This window comes from Fusarium oxysporum, chromosome 5, assembly GCF_000149955.1.
Source record: "Fusarium oxysporum f. sp. lycopersici 4287 chromosome 5, whole genome shotgun sequence".
Taxonomy (NCBI): domain Eukaryota; kingdom Fungi; phylum Ascomycota; class Sordariomycetes; order Hypocreales; family Nectriaceae; genus Fusarium; species Fusarium oxysporum.
Genome location: NC_030990.1, coordinates 2,634,431 through 2,648,178, shown reverse-complemented (window position 1 = coordinate 2,648,178; position 13,748 = coordinate 2,634,431). Strand labels below are relative to the sequence as shown.

The following is a 13,748-nucleotide window of genomic DNA, read 5'->3' as shown; positions in this document are numbered from 1 at the left end:
CCTAGTGGTACGTACCTGTAGCTTGGTTGCTTAAAGCCTTGATAATCAGGCATTCACCACCAGCCCACCGTCCCGTCACCTCGAGCGTCACAGTCACAGGAAAAGGTACGTACCGAAGTTGGAGGTGGCATTCAGTTGACGCGCGCAACGGAAGCTGCCTGAGCCTCAGCTTCCTTGTCTGGAGCTTCAATTCCCACTTCCACTTCCGTTTCCGCTTCCGCCTTCACAGCATCCATCATCATCCACGCACGTCGACGTCAACGTCAACAACACCAATCTCGATCACGATATAACGAAGACATCACGACCAGGGAAAAGGCTTCTCTCCGCCCTTTGCACGCCACCGAAGCTAGGATTCGAGGCATACAGCTCTAGGACGAAGGATTACAAGACGATTAACTTCCTACTACTGCTTCTCTTTCAATAGATCCAAGATGGATTTCCTTGTTTCGAAATACAGCCGACCGGCATATGAGCAGAATGAGCCTTTTGAGGACCAGGATGAGCTGCTGAATTCTATGGGTGATCTCTCGCTCAAGTTTGCCATGCCCCCCGTTGCTCAGGTTCGTACCCTAGGCGTAACTTGGCTACTATGAATATTATACTGATTGTATCATTGTAGCCCTCATCATGGCTTCGCGCTGCCACTGATGACCGATCGAACCCCAACTGCCCCATTAAGATCGCCCACGGAACCACCACGCTCGCTTTCCGTTTCCAGGGCGGCATCATCGTTGCGACCGACTCCCGAGCCACTGCTGGCAACTGGATCGCCTCGCAAACCGTAAAGAAGGTCATTGAGATCAACAGCGTCCTGCTAGGAACCATGGCCGGTGGTGCTGCAGACTGTCAGTACTGGCTTGCCTGGCTCGGCATGCAGTGTCGCCTCCATGAGCTACGACACAAGCGTCGCATCAGCGTTGCCGCCGCCAGCAAGATCCTCGCCAACCTCGTCTACAGCTACAAGGGAATGGGCCTCAGCATGGGCACCATGTGCGCCGGTGTCACCAAGGAGGAAGGCCCTGCTCTCTACTACGTCGACAGCGATGGTACTCGCTTGGCGGGCAACCTCTTCTGTGTCGGCTCGGGTCAAACATTCGCCTATGGTGTTCTCGATGCCGAGTACAAGTACGATCTGTCGGATGAGGAGGCTCTGGAGCTTGGAAAGCGAAGTATTCTGGCCGCCACCCACCGAGATGCTTACTCTGGTGGTTACATCAACCTGTACCATGTCAAGGAAGAGGGCTGGGTGAAGCACGGCTTCAACGACACTAACCCCATTTTCTGGAAGACCAAGCTTGAGAAGGGCGAGTTTACCAACGTGACAAGCGCACTCGATTAGAGGGTTCTGGATTAGAAATGAAGATGCTGCCAACCTAGGAATCGAGACGTGCAGACAGATGTAGCCTGGGTGATAGAGGTGGCTCTTACGCGTCTACAGGATCTGAAATCCAGAACGACCGTGTAATATATCCAATAACGGCTTTGTCCTGCCAAAAACAGGTATCCTAAACTCCAATACCTAGTAGTGATGTCTACATAAAGTCAAATAAACTATAATACTATACTATACAGCATGTCATGCCAACACCGCTCATGCTGGTAGCATACACGGTCCAAATAGTCTCACGATTTTCTCATGAATTCTCAGGAGTTGAGCCCTTGGTGTCTCTTCTCACCCACCCGTCAACCCCCAATATCCCGTCCCCGACTTCAGGATCCATGTACCATTTTCCAATGCCCGTCACGGTCAACTCAGACTCATAGCCAGCTTGATACATCTCCATACCCGTCCAAGCAATCATGGCTGCATTATCTGTACAAAGCTCTATCGGCGGGGCAACAATTTGTATGTCCCCAAAGCCCCTTACAGCCAACATAGACCGCAGGACATGCATAAGGAATTTATTGCTCGCCACTCCACCCGCTACAACTAGTGTCTTTGCAGCTCGAAGCTCTGGCTTGTTATCGAGGGCGATACATAATCTGCCTGCGAGGTGTGTAAAAGCTGCCATCATAGTATGCTGTGCCAGTGCCCGGCGTTCAGGTAGAGACATGGAAGGGCGGGAGGTTGCGAGATTGTGAACGTGTGTGTAGATGCTACTGAATGAGAATGCAAGTTTTCTAGTTTGTCGAAATGGTGTGGGGATGTTCCACTCATACCCTGTGGACGGAGGAGTCATCTCTGCGGAACGGGAAGCTGGTGGTGTGAAAACAGCCTCATAGGCAGAAGTCGAGCTATTTTCTGGTGGGAAGGCAAAAGCTTCAAGGAGGCGACCGTACATGACATGCTCGCTTGCTTCGAAAACCTCGGGAGGTAGGATATCGCGAGCTGTTTGGTCGAGAAGATTGCCAACAGCAATATCGCCGCTTGTAGCAACGATAGAATGCTCTGTTAGACCTGTTGAGTGAACGAGTTGAGTGTGTCCGCCTGAGACAAGTAGGGACAGAAATGGAAATTCTGGTCCCTCTTTAGAGATTACCTCCTCGCCCATACTCATTCCCAGAGCCCGAGCCAGTCGCGGCGTCAACGCATGAGCCTGCATATGATGAACGCCTACCAAGGGGACACCCCAAGCAACAGCCAGTCCTTTTGCCATATCCAGGCCGATTCCTAGATTCGAGCGCATCCCAGGCCCACGAGTCACCGACACAAAGTCCGGAACTTGCCTTCTCACCCCACCAGTATCACAGGATTTCTGGCTATCGCCTTCAGCAGCTGGCAGAGTGTCTATTGCTCGACGCACAAGAGGTGCTAAAGCTTCACTGTGGCCCTTGGCCGCTACAATTGGGTGTATACCCTTGAATGCGCGGTTATCAGAGGATATGCGCTCATCGAAGAGGAGTTCAGTTGATTCTGGTGTATGTCGAAGAACGGCAACGCCCGTATCATCACAGGATGTCTCGATGGCGAGGGTTGTGAGATAACGAAGCCTTTGAGGCCTGAAGCCAAGGAGCATGCCCCTGTGACCACATTGAAGAAGAGAGCGCATCTGCGCGAGAATCTGGGGGTTATTGAAGGGTAATGATGGACAGATCTAAAGGCATCCAGTTACTTGATGTGAAGTTATTTTGGGCCACGGCCCCAACACGGAACGGCCCCACTCATCGGGCAGAGTGGGGGCCCGAACAACATCAAAGACGGATCTTAGTCTACTAAGTTGAATCATGACTATCATTTCTAAACATCAAGCAGATATAATAGAAGCAGAGATGAGCTAATACATTTAACTGATCCCTTTTGATAACTAGTAACTAAAATACCCTTCAGGGTTGAATATTCCACGACGCCCTTTCCAATGCTTTCATGTTAGATGCATATCTAAATGCATCCCATCATTAATCAATTAATAGGTTGATGGTGAACATCCTCACACCCAATTCACCCATTGGCATTTACATCCTCCGGTCCCGCCGTCGAATCCGCCAAATTTCTCGTCTCCTCGAGACCTTTTGTTGATCCACGTGCCACCAGCTCCTATGTCGTTGGCCAGTAGCTTAGGGTTCTCTTCATCAATCTTCTGTCTATCATCGATAGGCCAGGCCCAGACAAACTTTTTCCCTGGGTCTCCTCCATGTGTATCCATCGTTACTGTCACCGGGTACGGCATTGTTCCTGGTCGAATCAGCTCTGGTGATCCGTCGATGGCGCCTTGCCCAGTAGGATCGATCAGCTTCGATGTGTTGGCAGCCAGTGTGCGTGTCCAGATTTGAACGAGAAAACGTGTCTCGCTCCATGTCGCGATGAAATCAGCCTCTGTCTCTCGACAGCCACCGTCCTCATCTAGGGGGATGTCTCCATCCTTGGTATCATTGAGAACCGTTACCGACTTAAGGAAGATGGTCCGTTTGAAGTAGGTGTAAAAGCCATAGTGCTCGGTCGGAAGTCCGCGGTCGTAGAGCCTCACTGGCTGCTGTACCGGCTGTGGGAGCAGGACAGCTGGTTTGGATGCACCATTCTCGTTGAGATCAGGGGATGGGAGCACTTCAGGAAGGCTAACATTCACGTCCAATTCTTGCCTTTTGGTCAGCTCTTTGCGGCTACTCTCCTCGACAGAATTAACCAGGCTGATGTAGAAAGGAGTCGCCTCGCCACCCTTTTTATCGGATTTGATATTGTCGGTTGTATTTCCCAGAAACCACATCTCTTGGAATTTGGGTGGACTGGGACTGGGCTCAAAGTTGGGCGCCTCCCGTGCTCGGATAGTGTCTCCTGCATATGCGGCACCGCCCATACCTCGACGCTCCTTCAACGAAGGGGGCTCTTCGCCGGGAGTTTTCCAATCATTGCGGGTACTGTTGTCCCACTGGATCTGCAGGATAATGGTTGGCTGGTCAGGCTTGTAAGGCTTCACCGAGTCATGCTGCTCCTTTGGTAGAGAACAACTCCACATGGTTGATGGCTCAGTACATCCACTCCTCGCGACGGTATTGTCCGGTCCAACGATTGTCAAGTCTCCAGTTGGCATGGGCGGGAAATCCGTCAAGTTGACCCAGATTGATGGCACTTCGTCCGAATGCTTGGGGCGTGTCAGAACAACGCCTAAAGTGATCGAAAGAATGATAATGGCAAGAAGAACTCCCAGAATAATCATCCAGACGCGACGGCGCTGTCGACCCTCGCGTCCAGTCCGACCGAAGCAACCCCTCTCAGGAATACATCCTCGACCTCTCCAGAAGCCACCAAGGCGCCGAGCAACAGCCTCTTCCTTCTCGTTGCGTCTTCTTTGGCGCTCTTGTTTGGTGGCGTGTTCGGCTTGGCCATGGGAGTATTCACGGGGTGCAGATGTGCCCAGCGGTCGTGTTGGGAGAGGCATTTGAGAGAGACGCAGTTTGTCTCGCGGGGCCGGAGTGAGTGGAATATCAGTTAGTTGTTCAGCTCGTTGGGATGACATGGTAGAGGAGAGACCAGGAGACACAGGACCGGGTGAGGGGGGGAACTGGCTTTGAAGTGGGTGTCCAGGCGGGAAAACAGCCCTGTACCTTACTGGAGCAGCCTGGCTCTTCTTTTCGGGAGGCGAGTATGCAGGCAGCTGTTCCCCGGTACTTTCTTCTTCTTCGATCACAAGTATTCGTGGTTTTTCTGAAATAGATATGGTTTCAGGAACGGGGGATGCCCTTGCAGTTGAAGGTCCAGATTCACTCTCTTGGGTGTGCTCAAAACGGGGAGATGGTGTCCTGCGTGGCGTCGGTTCCTTGACAATTGGTGTTTGAAATGAGCCAGGAGCCAAGCTCGGTGTAAGATATTCTCCTTGAGGAGGCTTGGTCTCCTGCTTGTTCCACCATTCATCCCCTCGGATAGTCTTTGGTGAGTCAGTATACACCTTTGGACTGGTAGTGAATGTCAGTCTGTTCTCCATAAAAGGAGTGACAACATGATGATCCCACCAGCCACGGGACTTGGATGCAGCACTATCAGGCGTCAGTGCTGATGTCTTTCCCCTTGCTTGTTTGTGTGGGCTCGAAGTGCCATCTTCTTCGAATAGTGTGCATGGCGTACCGCCATCAGAGTCATCGGGGGTTCTGCCTCCGAGTTCCAAGCTGATGAGCCTCTGATGAGCTGATTTCTTAAAGTTTGCTGGAACCGCAGGCACGGGTGGAACATTGGCGGCCGTTGTCGTGCCGGGAGATGGAAACTGTGAATAAATGCTTGAGGCGTATCGAATGGTGCTGAATGAGGAAACGGTGTCGGGTGTATCAGGTGACCACACTGACTTCTGCTGAACTGGAAATGGAGATAGGTTTGAAGAAGAAGGGTTTCGAGGCAAATACGGTTGTGCTGGAGCTTCAATAGGTGTCGGAGCGGCGTCATACCGGGAAGAGTTGCCCGCTTCCTCAGATGAGAGAGCCAGACCAATGACGATGGGTCTATCATCCGGCGAGAGCTTATTGTCTGGTGTACGTGCTGATTGAGCTGGCTGGGCTGATGACAGCGGCGAAGCAGTTGCTGGACTTTGGTCCTTGCTCTTCTTGAACCAATTCCAATTTCCTACTGAAGCTGATGTTGGTTCTCCCTCCAATGCCTTTAGAGCAGCAGCATCTACAAATTTCCCAGCTCGTCCTGCCGGCGTTGGCATGTAGTTCTGGCGGCGAAATGTTGACATATCCGTGATGAGCTTGATGCCTGCCTTGGCATTCTGGACCTTCTGTCTCTGGCGTGATTTGACCCGGACAATTCTTGCAGCAGAGGCTCTTGATGCACGTCGTGTTGAGGGTTTGGAGTTTCGAGTGGACACATTCAGCGGAGTTGGAAAGACTTGCTCCCCAGCGTCGATGGGCGTGATAGGCTCGTCATCTTCCCAATCCTCCCACTCTTCTCGACGCCGTGGCTGGGCTTCGGAGTACGGCGGTGGGTGTACCGGGGCTTGATTATGAGTATCGTTGTTCATGATGTAAAGACTAGTCTTTGAATAGAGAAAGGGAAGCAAAATGAGAAGGAAAGCTAACAGTATCTAGTGTTTAGACATGTATGGCTGGCGATTGAATGGAAATTGTATCGTCTGGTGTTTGTTTTTCCACAGATGACTATATCGTCGTTGTCTGGATGAAGATTCAGAATGTCAAAATCTTGGCTGTTTAGATGATAGTCTGTTGTTGGAAGCAAACGATACAGAAAAAAAGCCAGTTAGTATGTAGTAGAACAAAGGAGAGAATGTGAACAATAGGATGTGACAAGAATAGCTTGTTCACAATCAACGACCGACAGCGACAATAAGAAGCCAAAAGAGAGAATGAAAAGACAAGTTATCACTTGAGGGTGAGGAGAACGGATAAAACTACGACATTAGGGAAGTGAATCAAAGTGAGGATGCGGCCGATAATAGCACCTCGAGCAACTGCATGCTGCAGTGTTGTTGCTTGTGGATCTGAAGATGGTCCCAGGTAAAAGCACCAGGATCGAGCAGAGCCAAGGGCGCAAAGCATCTTGATTGGACTCTAATGAGAAGCCCGCATCGATTCGATGCATGGCTAAATAAAGCATTCGAGGTCCAAACGTTGAACAATAGCTCATAGGCTGTGGGTTGAATGACCTGGGGCAACCGAGAGTGTGGAATAGCCGCCATCCTTCTGGGGCTCGAGTGTGTGATTGGTCAGTTCTAAGCGCCGACATTGGCGTGTGTGTGATTCGTAGGCCGTTGTATTGGCGACCACGCCTAGAATCTGCGACTGGTATACGTATATCGAACCAGAATTGATTCGACAAGGACTAGGGAGATTGCTCTTTAGGTAAAAAGCCCAAGACGCGTCTCTGATGGAGAGGCGGGAAAATGCTCGATTGGCTATTGTCGCGATGCAGAGTGTATTCGGGTGGAAGGGTCCGGTATCCGGCTGCTGTTAGTCTGTCAATCATACACACATGTTGGATACAAAAGCGTTGGTCTTCCTTCTCGAAAAGGGCCACCCGGCCTGGCTTGTGGTGTTTGTTGGCTGGTCGAGACAAGGTCTGTTATGAAATCAAGCCACGCTTGAACCTGGTACTGCTATTGAAGCGTTGATTCGGATGGGTTGAATCAGGTCAACTTTGACATCTTCGGTCGTGATTTCAGGTATATTGATCATGGACAGTATGACTGGGTCAACGTGAAAGGTCCTTGTTACCACAACTTGGATACAATTGGTACCTATTTGGCATGCAGTGACTTGGCAACCTCTTGTTTGTTGACACGTACTCAAAACTAAGAGATTCCTTCTGAGCCCTCAGCACTGAACGGGTCGCTAAACTGGCCTGGTCAAATCGAGTTCACCGTTCTCCAGAGGCCATCATGGCCATTCGGGACAATGTTGCATCTCATGCCGGTGTCTCATGATTCGGTTCTGGAGTATCCAGGTACGCTTTGCAGGAGGCCGCCAGTTGGAGACACTTGTCTGAGGGCTTCCTGGTTCATGGTGCATCCACTGAAGCTGCGAAGAGGGATCAAACATCATCTCTAGGATGCATCACGTGCCAGAGGACACCTCATTCTGCCTGGATTTGTCAAAAGAGGATTGACAGGAAGGTTTGTGCACACCATCCATGCGTTCTATTTGACAGATGAGATGACAGCGATGCGAATGCTCATTGGAGGCCCAAGTTGTGATTGACAGGTACAGGCTTGGCTTGTAGGTTTGGTTTAATGTAACCCACCAAAGCTAATAGAAATGAACATCGGCATATACAAGATCGGAGGCGAGATTGGAAGAGGTAATTACGGTAGTTGCAGACTGCCATCGTGAATATCAGGCACGGGCATTGGAAGTGTGTATGATGTCTGAAATGTCCTCGCGACAGAGGCTCTTGGTTTCAAACTCAATTCACTCTCCTCATTAGCTGATTACCGCTAACTCTTGGCTTTCCGTTGACGGTTACACCCCCTGAACCTGAAATTCAATGAGGAATGTGGGGTTCTTGGGCTATCAAAATGCTACGAAGGCAATCAGAAGTAAGAGTTCCACATCAGTGAGTTTATACAATCTCAGCATCAGCACCTGGAGAAAGAAGTTCTAGAGGCAAAGAAGAATCACCAACCCAAGACATTTTTGCCCTACAAGACAAGTACCTACTGGTTCAGACTGGCAGTGTACTCTTTAATCGCATCTTTACAATCAATTGTCTCGGCAGATTGGAGATGATGAACTCTGACGTAATTCCTCTCTTTTTTTTTGTCCTGGCCTAAGATAGGGGTCCAAGGCTAAAAAATAGAAGGGCTAGAAGGGTTAGAAGAGTATAGGAAATTTAACTAAGGCACCCAGGATCCATTACTTCGAAAAATGTCGTCTTTTCCAGTAGAGGTCACTCAATTCCCAATGCAACAGTAGCGAAGAGGCTGACTGCAGCTTGTCATCTTGGGGGCTGACAAACAAGGGATCTTTTGTTACACAGAGATGGAGTACGGTATCCCCTGGCCTTCTCAAGAAAAGGAAATTCTCGGGATCGGATTAGAACCAAGTATAGCATAGTTATTTTCTTGGCTCTGATAGTCCAGGATCCCCCTATTGTTTATGAGAAGGGAACCTTGAAGCAAAAGAAAAGCTCACCCCCTGAGAGCTGTGCTCGTAGGTAGGTAGTTGGTCTTTGCTTGACTTTTCTTGGCCTCTGTTACAATAATTTGGACTTGCTGCACTCTCATCCTTTCCTAACTTTGACTTTCCACCACGAAGCGAACCTACATTGCTCGTCTTATTGAACGATACGATGCGATACGAGGTTCACATCCAACACAGTGACTGACTCGGCTAATTTGTTAGTGTACTCCAGTCAATGCAGCATCTTGCATCTTACTCGGATCCAGTTGCGACAAGACTCGATTGCATTTACACCGACCGTCGTTCACCGTTACTCCCGCAGTCGCATCGCATCGCATCGCATCACTGCTCGTTCAACAATTACACCTCAAAACATTGCGATTCAGTGCATCACACTCGTTTTATTCCTCGCTACCGGTGCATTCTGCGATCTGCTGTTGAATCCAATCCAAATAATCACACCGAATCCTTGAGAAGCTCCATCACTGAAGCTACTGTACCTACTAGACTAGGATAGTGTCGATACGATAAAGCCAAGAAAGAAAACTGCGCCATCACTGCCCTGCTTCACTGCGGATTCTCTCATCATCCACCCACCACGACGGGAAATTCTAACCTATTTCTGTCACCACCATCGCGTTGCATCGCATCGACCATCCCGTATACCTGCCAACGTCACCCAATCCTCGTATACGGTACTGCCACCCATCGCCCCGTCACGATCCCCGATATTCCATTCCGTCTACTATATTCTGACTCTGCGCCACATTTCCAGCTGAACAGTTGCGGCCGTGGTTGGCTACTTTGGAGAACGTCTGGATACTCTCCCTTGCCAAGGTGGAAAAGTCGGGACGTGTGTGGCGTCAAAGCGAACTTTTCGTTCCTGCGACTCTGGGCAGAAGAGGCGGAGTGGGCGAAGGAGAAGTGGAAAAGAGGGAAGGGGGGGAAAACACACAACACCAAGCATTGCTATCACAGCAATTTGAGCCTCGTGATTGCGACCCTCCACGAGAGTTGCTGCCCCTCACCCTCCACTTCGCGATAACCGGCATAAGCGGCAACCTTCTTAGAAGTCGCCGATTGCGACGTTGCTCAAGCTGGCTTCATCACGCTCACCCTTCGGCTCTTCGAGCTCGTTTAGCGATCGCCCTTCCCGTGCATTTCATACCAGACAACGGTCTTCTGTCAGCCATATCGTGATCAACCCGGGCTTGCTATCCTCCGATCCCCAGAGGCCACAGCAGCCTCACAGCAGTCCTTTATCTCCAGTTCCAGGTACGTACAGTTGATAGTGACGCTCTCCAGTTGTCTGGTCAATGTCTCAGTTCTCATACCTTGAGGCTTCTTGGCGGATTCCCTTAAACCATGTTTTCGACTGTTATCCTCCCCACTGTCTCTCTTTGCCTTAGTTTGTGCGTGGCCTCAGCCTTGACTTGTTCTTGGTCATCCTTGCTTCATCAGCTACCTAAGCACATTGCTCTCGCTTCTTCCTTTTCCCTTTTCTTTTTTTTTATAGATATATCTCGCTTGTCTTTGACTTCCATGGACCGTCAACTACAGTCAACCTAGTTCGCGGGCTAATCGCTGAGCCCGCCTCCTACAGATACCCCAGGTCCTTCCATGACCCTTTCGCGAAGCCCTTCACCTGTTCCCGGTGGTGGCTGGTCAAGTCCAGGCTTGAGCCTTGACAGTGGGAGGTCGACTCCGGCGAACGTGAGCGGCGGCCCTGTTGTATGGGAATCGGCCAAGATGCGACCTCACAACTCTAGCACATTTTCTTCGTTTTCGACTCAAAACAAGGGGTTCTTCAGCAGACACATGCGGCGACTATCGAGCAGTCTCCCGCAGTTTAACGGGCAGCGTGAGACTTGGAAGGAAAAGCATGGACGGGGACCAAGATGGATTCGAAAGGTGCCGCTCGCCGGTAGAATACGATCGATTTATGGGCGAATGGGCAGAAGACTAAAGATGTTTCTACTATTCATGCTGGTAGCGATGCTCTGCTATACCATATTCTACACAACCCGTAAGTTGCCCCTGGCTTACCTCGCGTCTTCGGCTATGACTGATCATTTGCAGCTCTTGTATATTACTGGAGGAGATCGTTCGGTGGCGGCAACAAGTTTGTCATTATCTTGGGCGCAAATGTTGGAGGTGGTGTCATGGAGTGGAAGGGTGCCAGAGAATGGGCTATCGAGCGAGACAGCGTGCGAAACAAGCGAAAGTACGTCAACCGATGGGGCTACGACTTGGAAATTGTGGACATGAGCACCAAGAAGAAGTATGCGCACGAGTGGCGGGAGAGCTGGGAGAAAGTCGACTTTATTCGGTCGACCTTGAGGAAGTACCCCAAGGCCGAATGGTAAGCTGACCCTGACTGTGCGTATGGAATAACAGACTAAACACGATATCAGGGTTTGGTGGCTGGACTTGAACACATTCGTCATGGAGCCCTCAGTATCACTTCAAGACCACATCTTCAACCACCTGCAGACAGAAGTCGAGCGCGACATCAACTACTTCAACCCTCGCAACATATCGCATCCTTTCACCCATCATTATCTGGATGAGGTCTCGCGAAGCCCTGTTGGGGATGGCAAGGCCAACTCGATCAACATGATCATGACACAGGATTGCGCCGGCTTCAACCTGGGATCCTTCTTCATGCGGCGCAGCGACTGGACGGACCGACTCCTCGACGTTTGGTGGGATCCTGTCACATATGAGCAGAAGCACATGCAGTGGGAACACAAGGAGCAAGATGCGCTGGATCAGCTATATCAATCGCAGCCGTGGGTGCGCAAGCATGTCGGCTTCCTACATCAGCGCAAGATCAACAGTTTCCCACCTGGAGCTTGCAACCCCGACGGCGGTCCCAAGGATAAGCATATCCACTATGAGGAGAACCAGCGCGATTTCCTGGTCAACATGGCAGGGTGCGAATGGGGCCGAGACTGTTGGGGCGAGATGTACTATTACCGCGAGTTCAGTTACTGGCTCAACCGAAACCCTTGGGAACGCTTTAAGGAGGATCTCATTGCGGTCATCTGGTTCAAGCTCACCGGCAAGAAGGTCAAGTTGTGAAGAGCACTTGAATGAAGCTGTGAGATGAATGAAGCGACGATTTACTCGATTGTTGGGATATAGACGCATCAACTCGGCGAAACGATATACGGGAAACGGACACGAAAACAGTCTATGGTATGACTGTGCTGATGCTTGCCACGGAGTTCTTGTACATGATTTGCACTTTTTCTTTTCTCGACTGCATATACCCACTTAGACGAGGCATTAGAAAGAATACCGCGACTGTCGCGAGATGTAAGGGGAAATCTCGGCTGCATATCGCACGGAGAGGTTTGAATTCGGAAGCATCACGTGCTTACCGAACCCTCATGGTATGAAATGAGAGGAGATCGAGAGTGTTTTATAGATATGAAAAGGTTGTTAGGTTGTGAAGGAGGATGTATGAAGAGTTTCATGTGGCTGTCAATTAGAAAGAACATACTATGTACCTTAATTACAGTACATACCCGAGCAGCTGGGATTGCGATCGGTCCGAAAGAAATGTTTAACCACCTACGGGGGAATTATCTGATACTGATAGGTAATAAGATGCGTGGAGTGAAACTGTTTCGTGTCGGATGAGTGAGATGCTCCGGAAGTGATGGGTGATTATTAGGCAAGGATAATCCCAGACACAGATCAAGCTGATACAACATGCGTAGCGAGACTACAATCAGGGGAAATATCACGACATTCTAAAAGTCTAAAAGATGGAGGTTGTCAGGGTGGCCCTGGACCTTGAGAACGACGTCGATCTTGTTCGTCTATAGAGCCGAGATCATAACTACCGGGATGTGATTTCGGGACCACGGCACGGAAGAATAGACCAGGAGTTGATTCTCCGCCCGTTGAAGTAGACTAACCTTGTCAGGAGAGTGCGGATACGGTGTGTAGATTTCCATCGAATTTTGAAGGTTCAAAGTGGAAATGTTGGAGTATCGAAGAGGATAGAAGAGAAAGGAGGTGGCAGAAAGGTTTTGCGGTGAGGTCAGCAGCATGAGTTTGTATGTGTGAGTGTGTGAGTGTGTGAGTGTGTCCAAAAGTAGGCAGGGAGAAGGGATAGAAAGGTCTAGTCTTGCTTCCATTCCTGAGACTATGTTTCAGAATAGGTCATTGTTTGCATGAGTGTGGCGGCTGGAAAACGCGCGTCGAGGCTAAGAGACTGAAATGTCTTGGTAAGGAATGAATTCAGCCTAGCTGAAATATGAGCGATTCAAGATGGGCTCAAGATCAGGTTATTTGAGGTCAGTTGGGCTACGTAAGTGTGTGATTTATGCTGAGTGCTTTGTTTGGATGTTCTTTGTTCTTGTTACATTGGGCTTCAAACTCAACCTCTATGGATGAATGGCATCAGGTGGAGAGACAGGGATAGAAACGAGTTGAGCGCGCGGCTATAGAAGCGCTGTTATGGATACCAAAGTCTGGGTGCCTGATAGACTGGGTGTATGCGGATAGCAGTCTAGTTGTGTGATTCACGAATTCAGGAACAATAGCATTCACATAGATAATCAATATATTACAATAGAGAATTCCAGCAGAAAACACAACTCAGCTGAATGTTTCTGTTTCGTCGTCAGTTGTTTCTCATCCCATCTGAAAGCGCTCCAGCTCCACTACTCACTGAACCCCCCCCCCCCCCCCTGCACACTCCACTGTAAGATAGCGTGCTGTCTAGTGGA

General features: G+C 50.0%; 4 protein-coding genes across 6 annotated transcripts; 2 read left to right on the top strand and 2 right to left on the bottom strand.

Annotated features, from left to right (window-relative positions):
* The first annotated feature begins 148 nt into the window (after positions 1 to 148).
* On the top strand, positions 149 to 3,031 carry FOXG_01936 (proteasome component PRE2). Its single transcript, XM_018379059.1, has 2 exons — positions 149 to 563; positions 623 to 3,031. Exons 1-2 carry the CDS (start codon positions 435 to 437, stop codon positions 1,340 to 1,342), a joined length of 849 nt encoding a protein of 282 aa, XP_018235070.1. The 5' UTR covers positions 149 to 434; the 3' UTR covers positions 1,343 to 3,031.
* FOXG_01935 (uncharacterized protein) lies at positions 1,420 to 3,050 on the bottom strand. The gene has a single exon (XM_018379058.1). It carries the CDS (start codon positions 2,991 to 2,993, stop codon positions 1,638 to 1,640), a length of 1,356 nt encoding a protein of 451 aa, XP_018235069.1. The 5' UTR covers positions 2,994 to 3,050; the 3' UTR covers positions 1,420 to 1,637.
* Positions 3,051 to 3,156: 106 nt separating this feature from the next.
* Positions 3,157 to 7,197, bottom strand: FOXG_01934 (uncharacterized protein). Its single transcript, XM_018379057.1, has one exon. The coding sequence runs from the start codon at positions 6,387 to 6,389 to the stop codon at positions 3,372 to 3,374; it is 3,018 nt and encodes a 1,005-aa protein (XP_018235068.1). The 5' UTR covers positions 6,390 to 7,197; the 3' UTR covers positions 3,157 to 3,371.
* Positions 7,198 to 9,114: 1,917 nt separating this feature from the next.
* Positions 9,115 to 12,758, top strand: FOXG_01933 (mannan polymerase II complex MNN10 subunit). 3 transcript variants are annotated; one of them, XM_018379056.1, is made up of 5 exons: positions 9,263 to 9,698; positions 9,779 to 10,278; positions 10,607 to 11,029; positions 11,083 to 11,365; positions 11,418 to 12,630. In XM_018379056.1, the coding sequence occupies exons 3-5, from the start codon at positions 10,624 to 10,626 to the stop codon at positions 12,085 to 12,087; spliced, it is 1,359 nt and encodes a 452-aa protein (XP_018235067.1). In that variant the 5' UTR covers positions 9,263 to 9,698; positions 9,779 to 10,278; positions 10,607 to 10,623; the 3' UTR covers positions 12,088 to 12,630. The 3 variants fall into 3 exon arrangements, with proteins under 3 accessions (XP_018235066.1, XP_018235067.1, XP_018235065.1); XM_018379055.1 differs by having other exon boundaries at positions 9,115 to 10,278; positions 11,418 to 12,758; XM_018379054.1 differs by having other exon boundaries at positions 9,350 to 11,029; positions 11,418 to 12,758.
* The last annotated feature ends 990 nt before the right edge of the window (positions 12,759 to 13,748 follow it).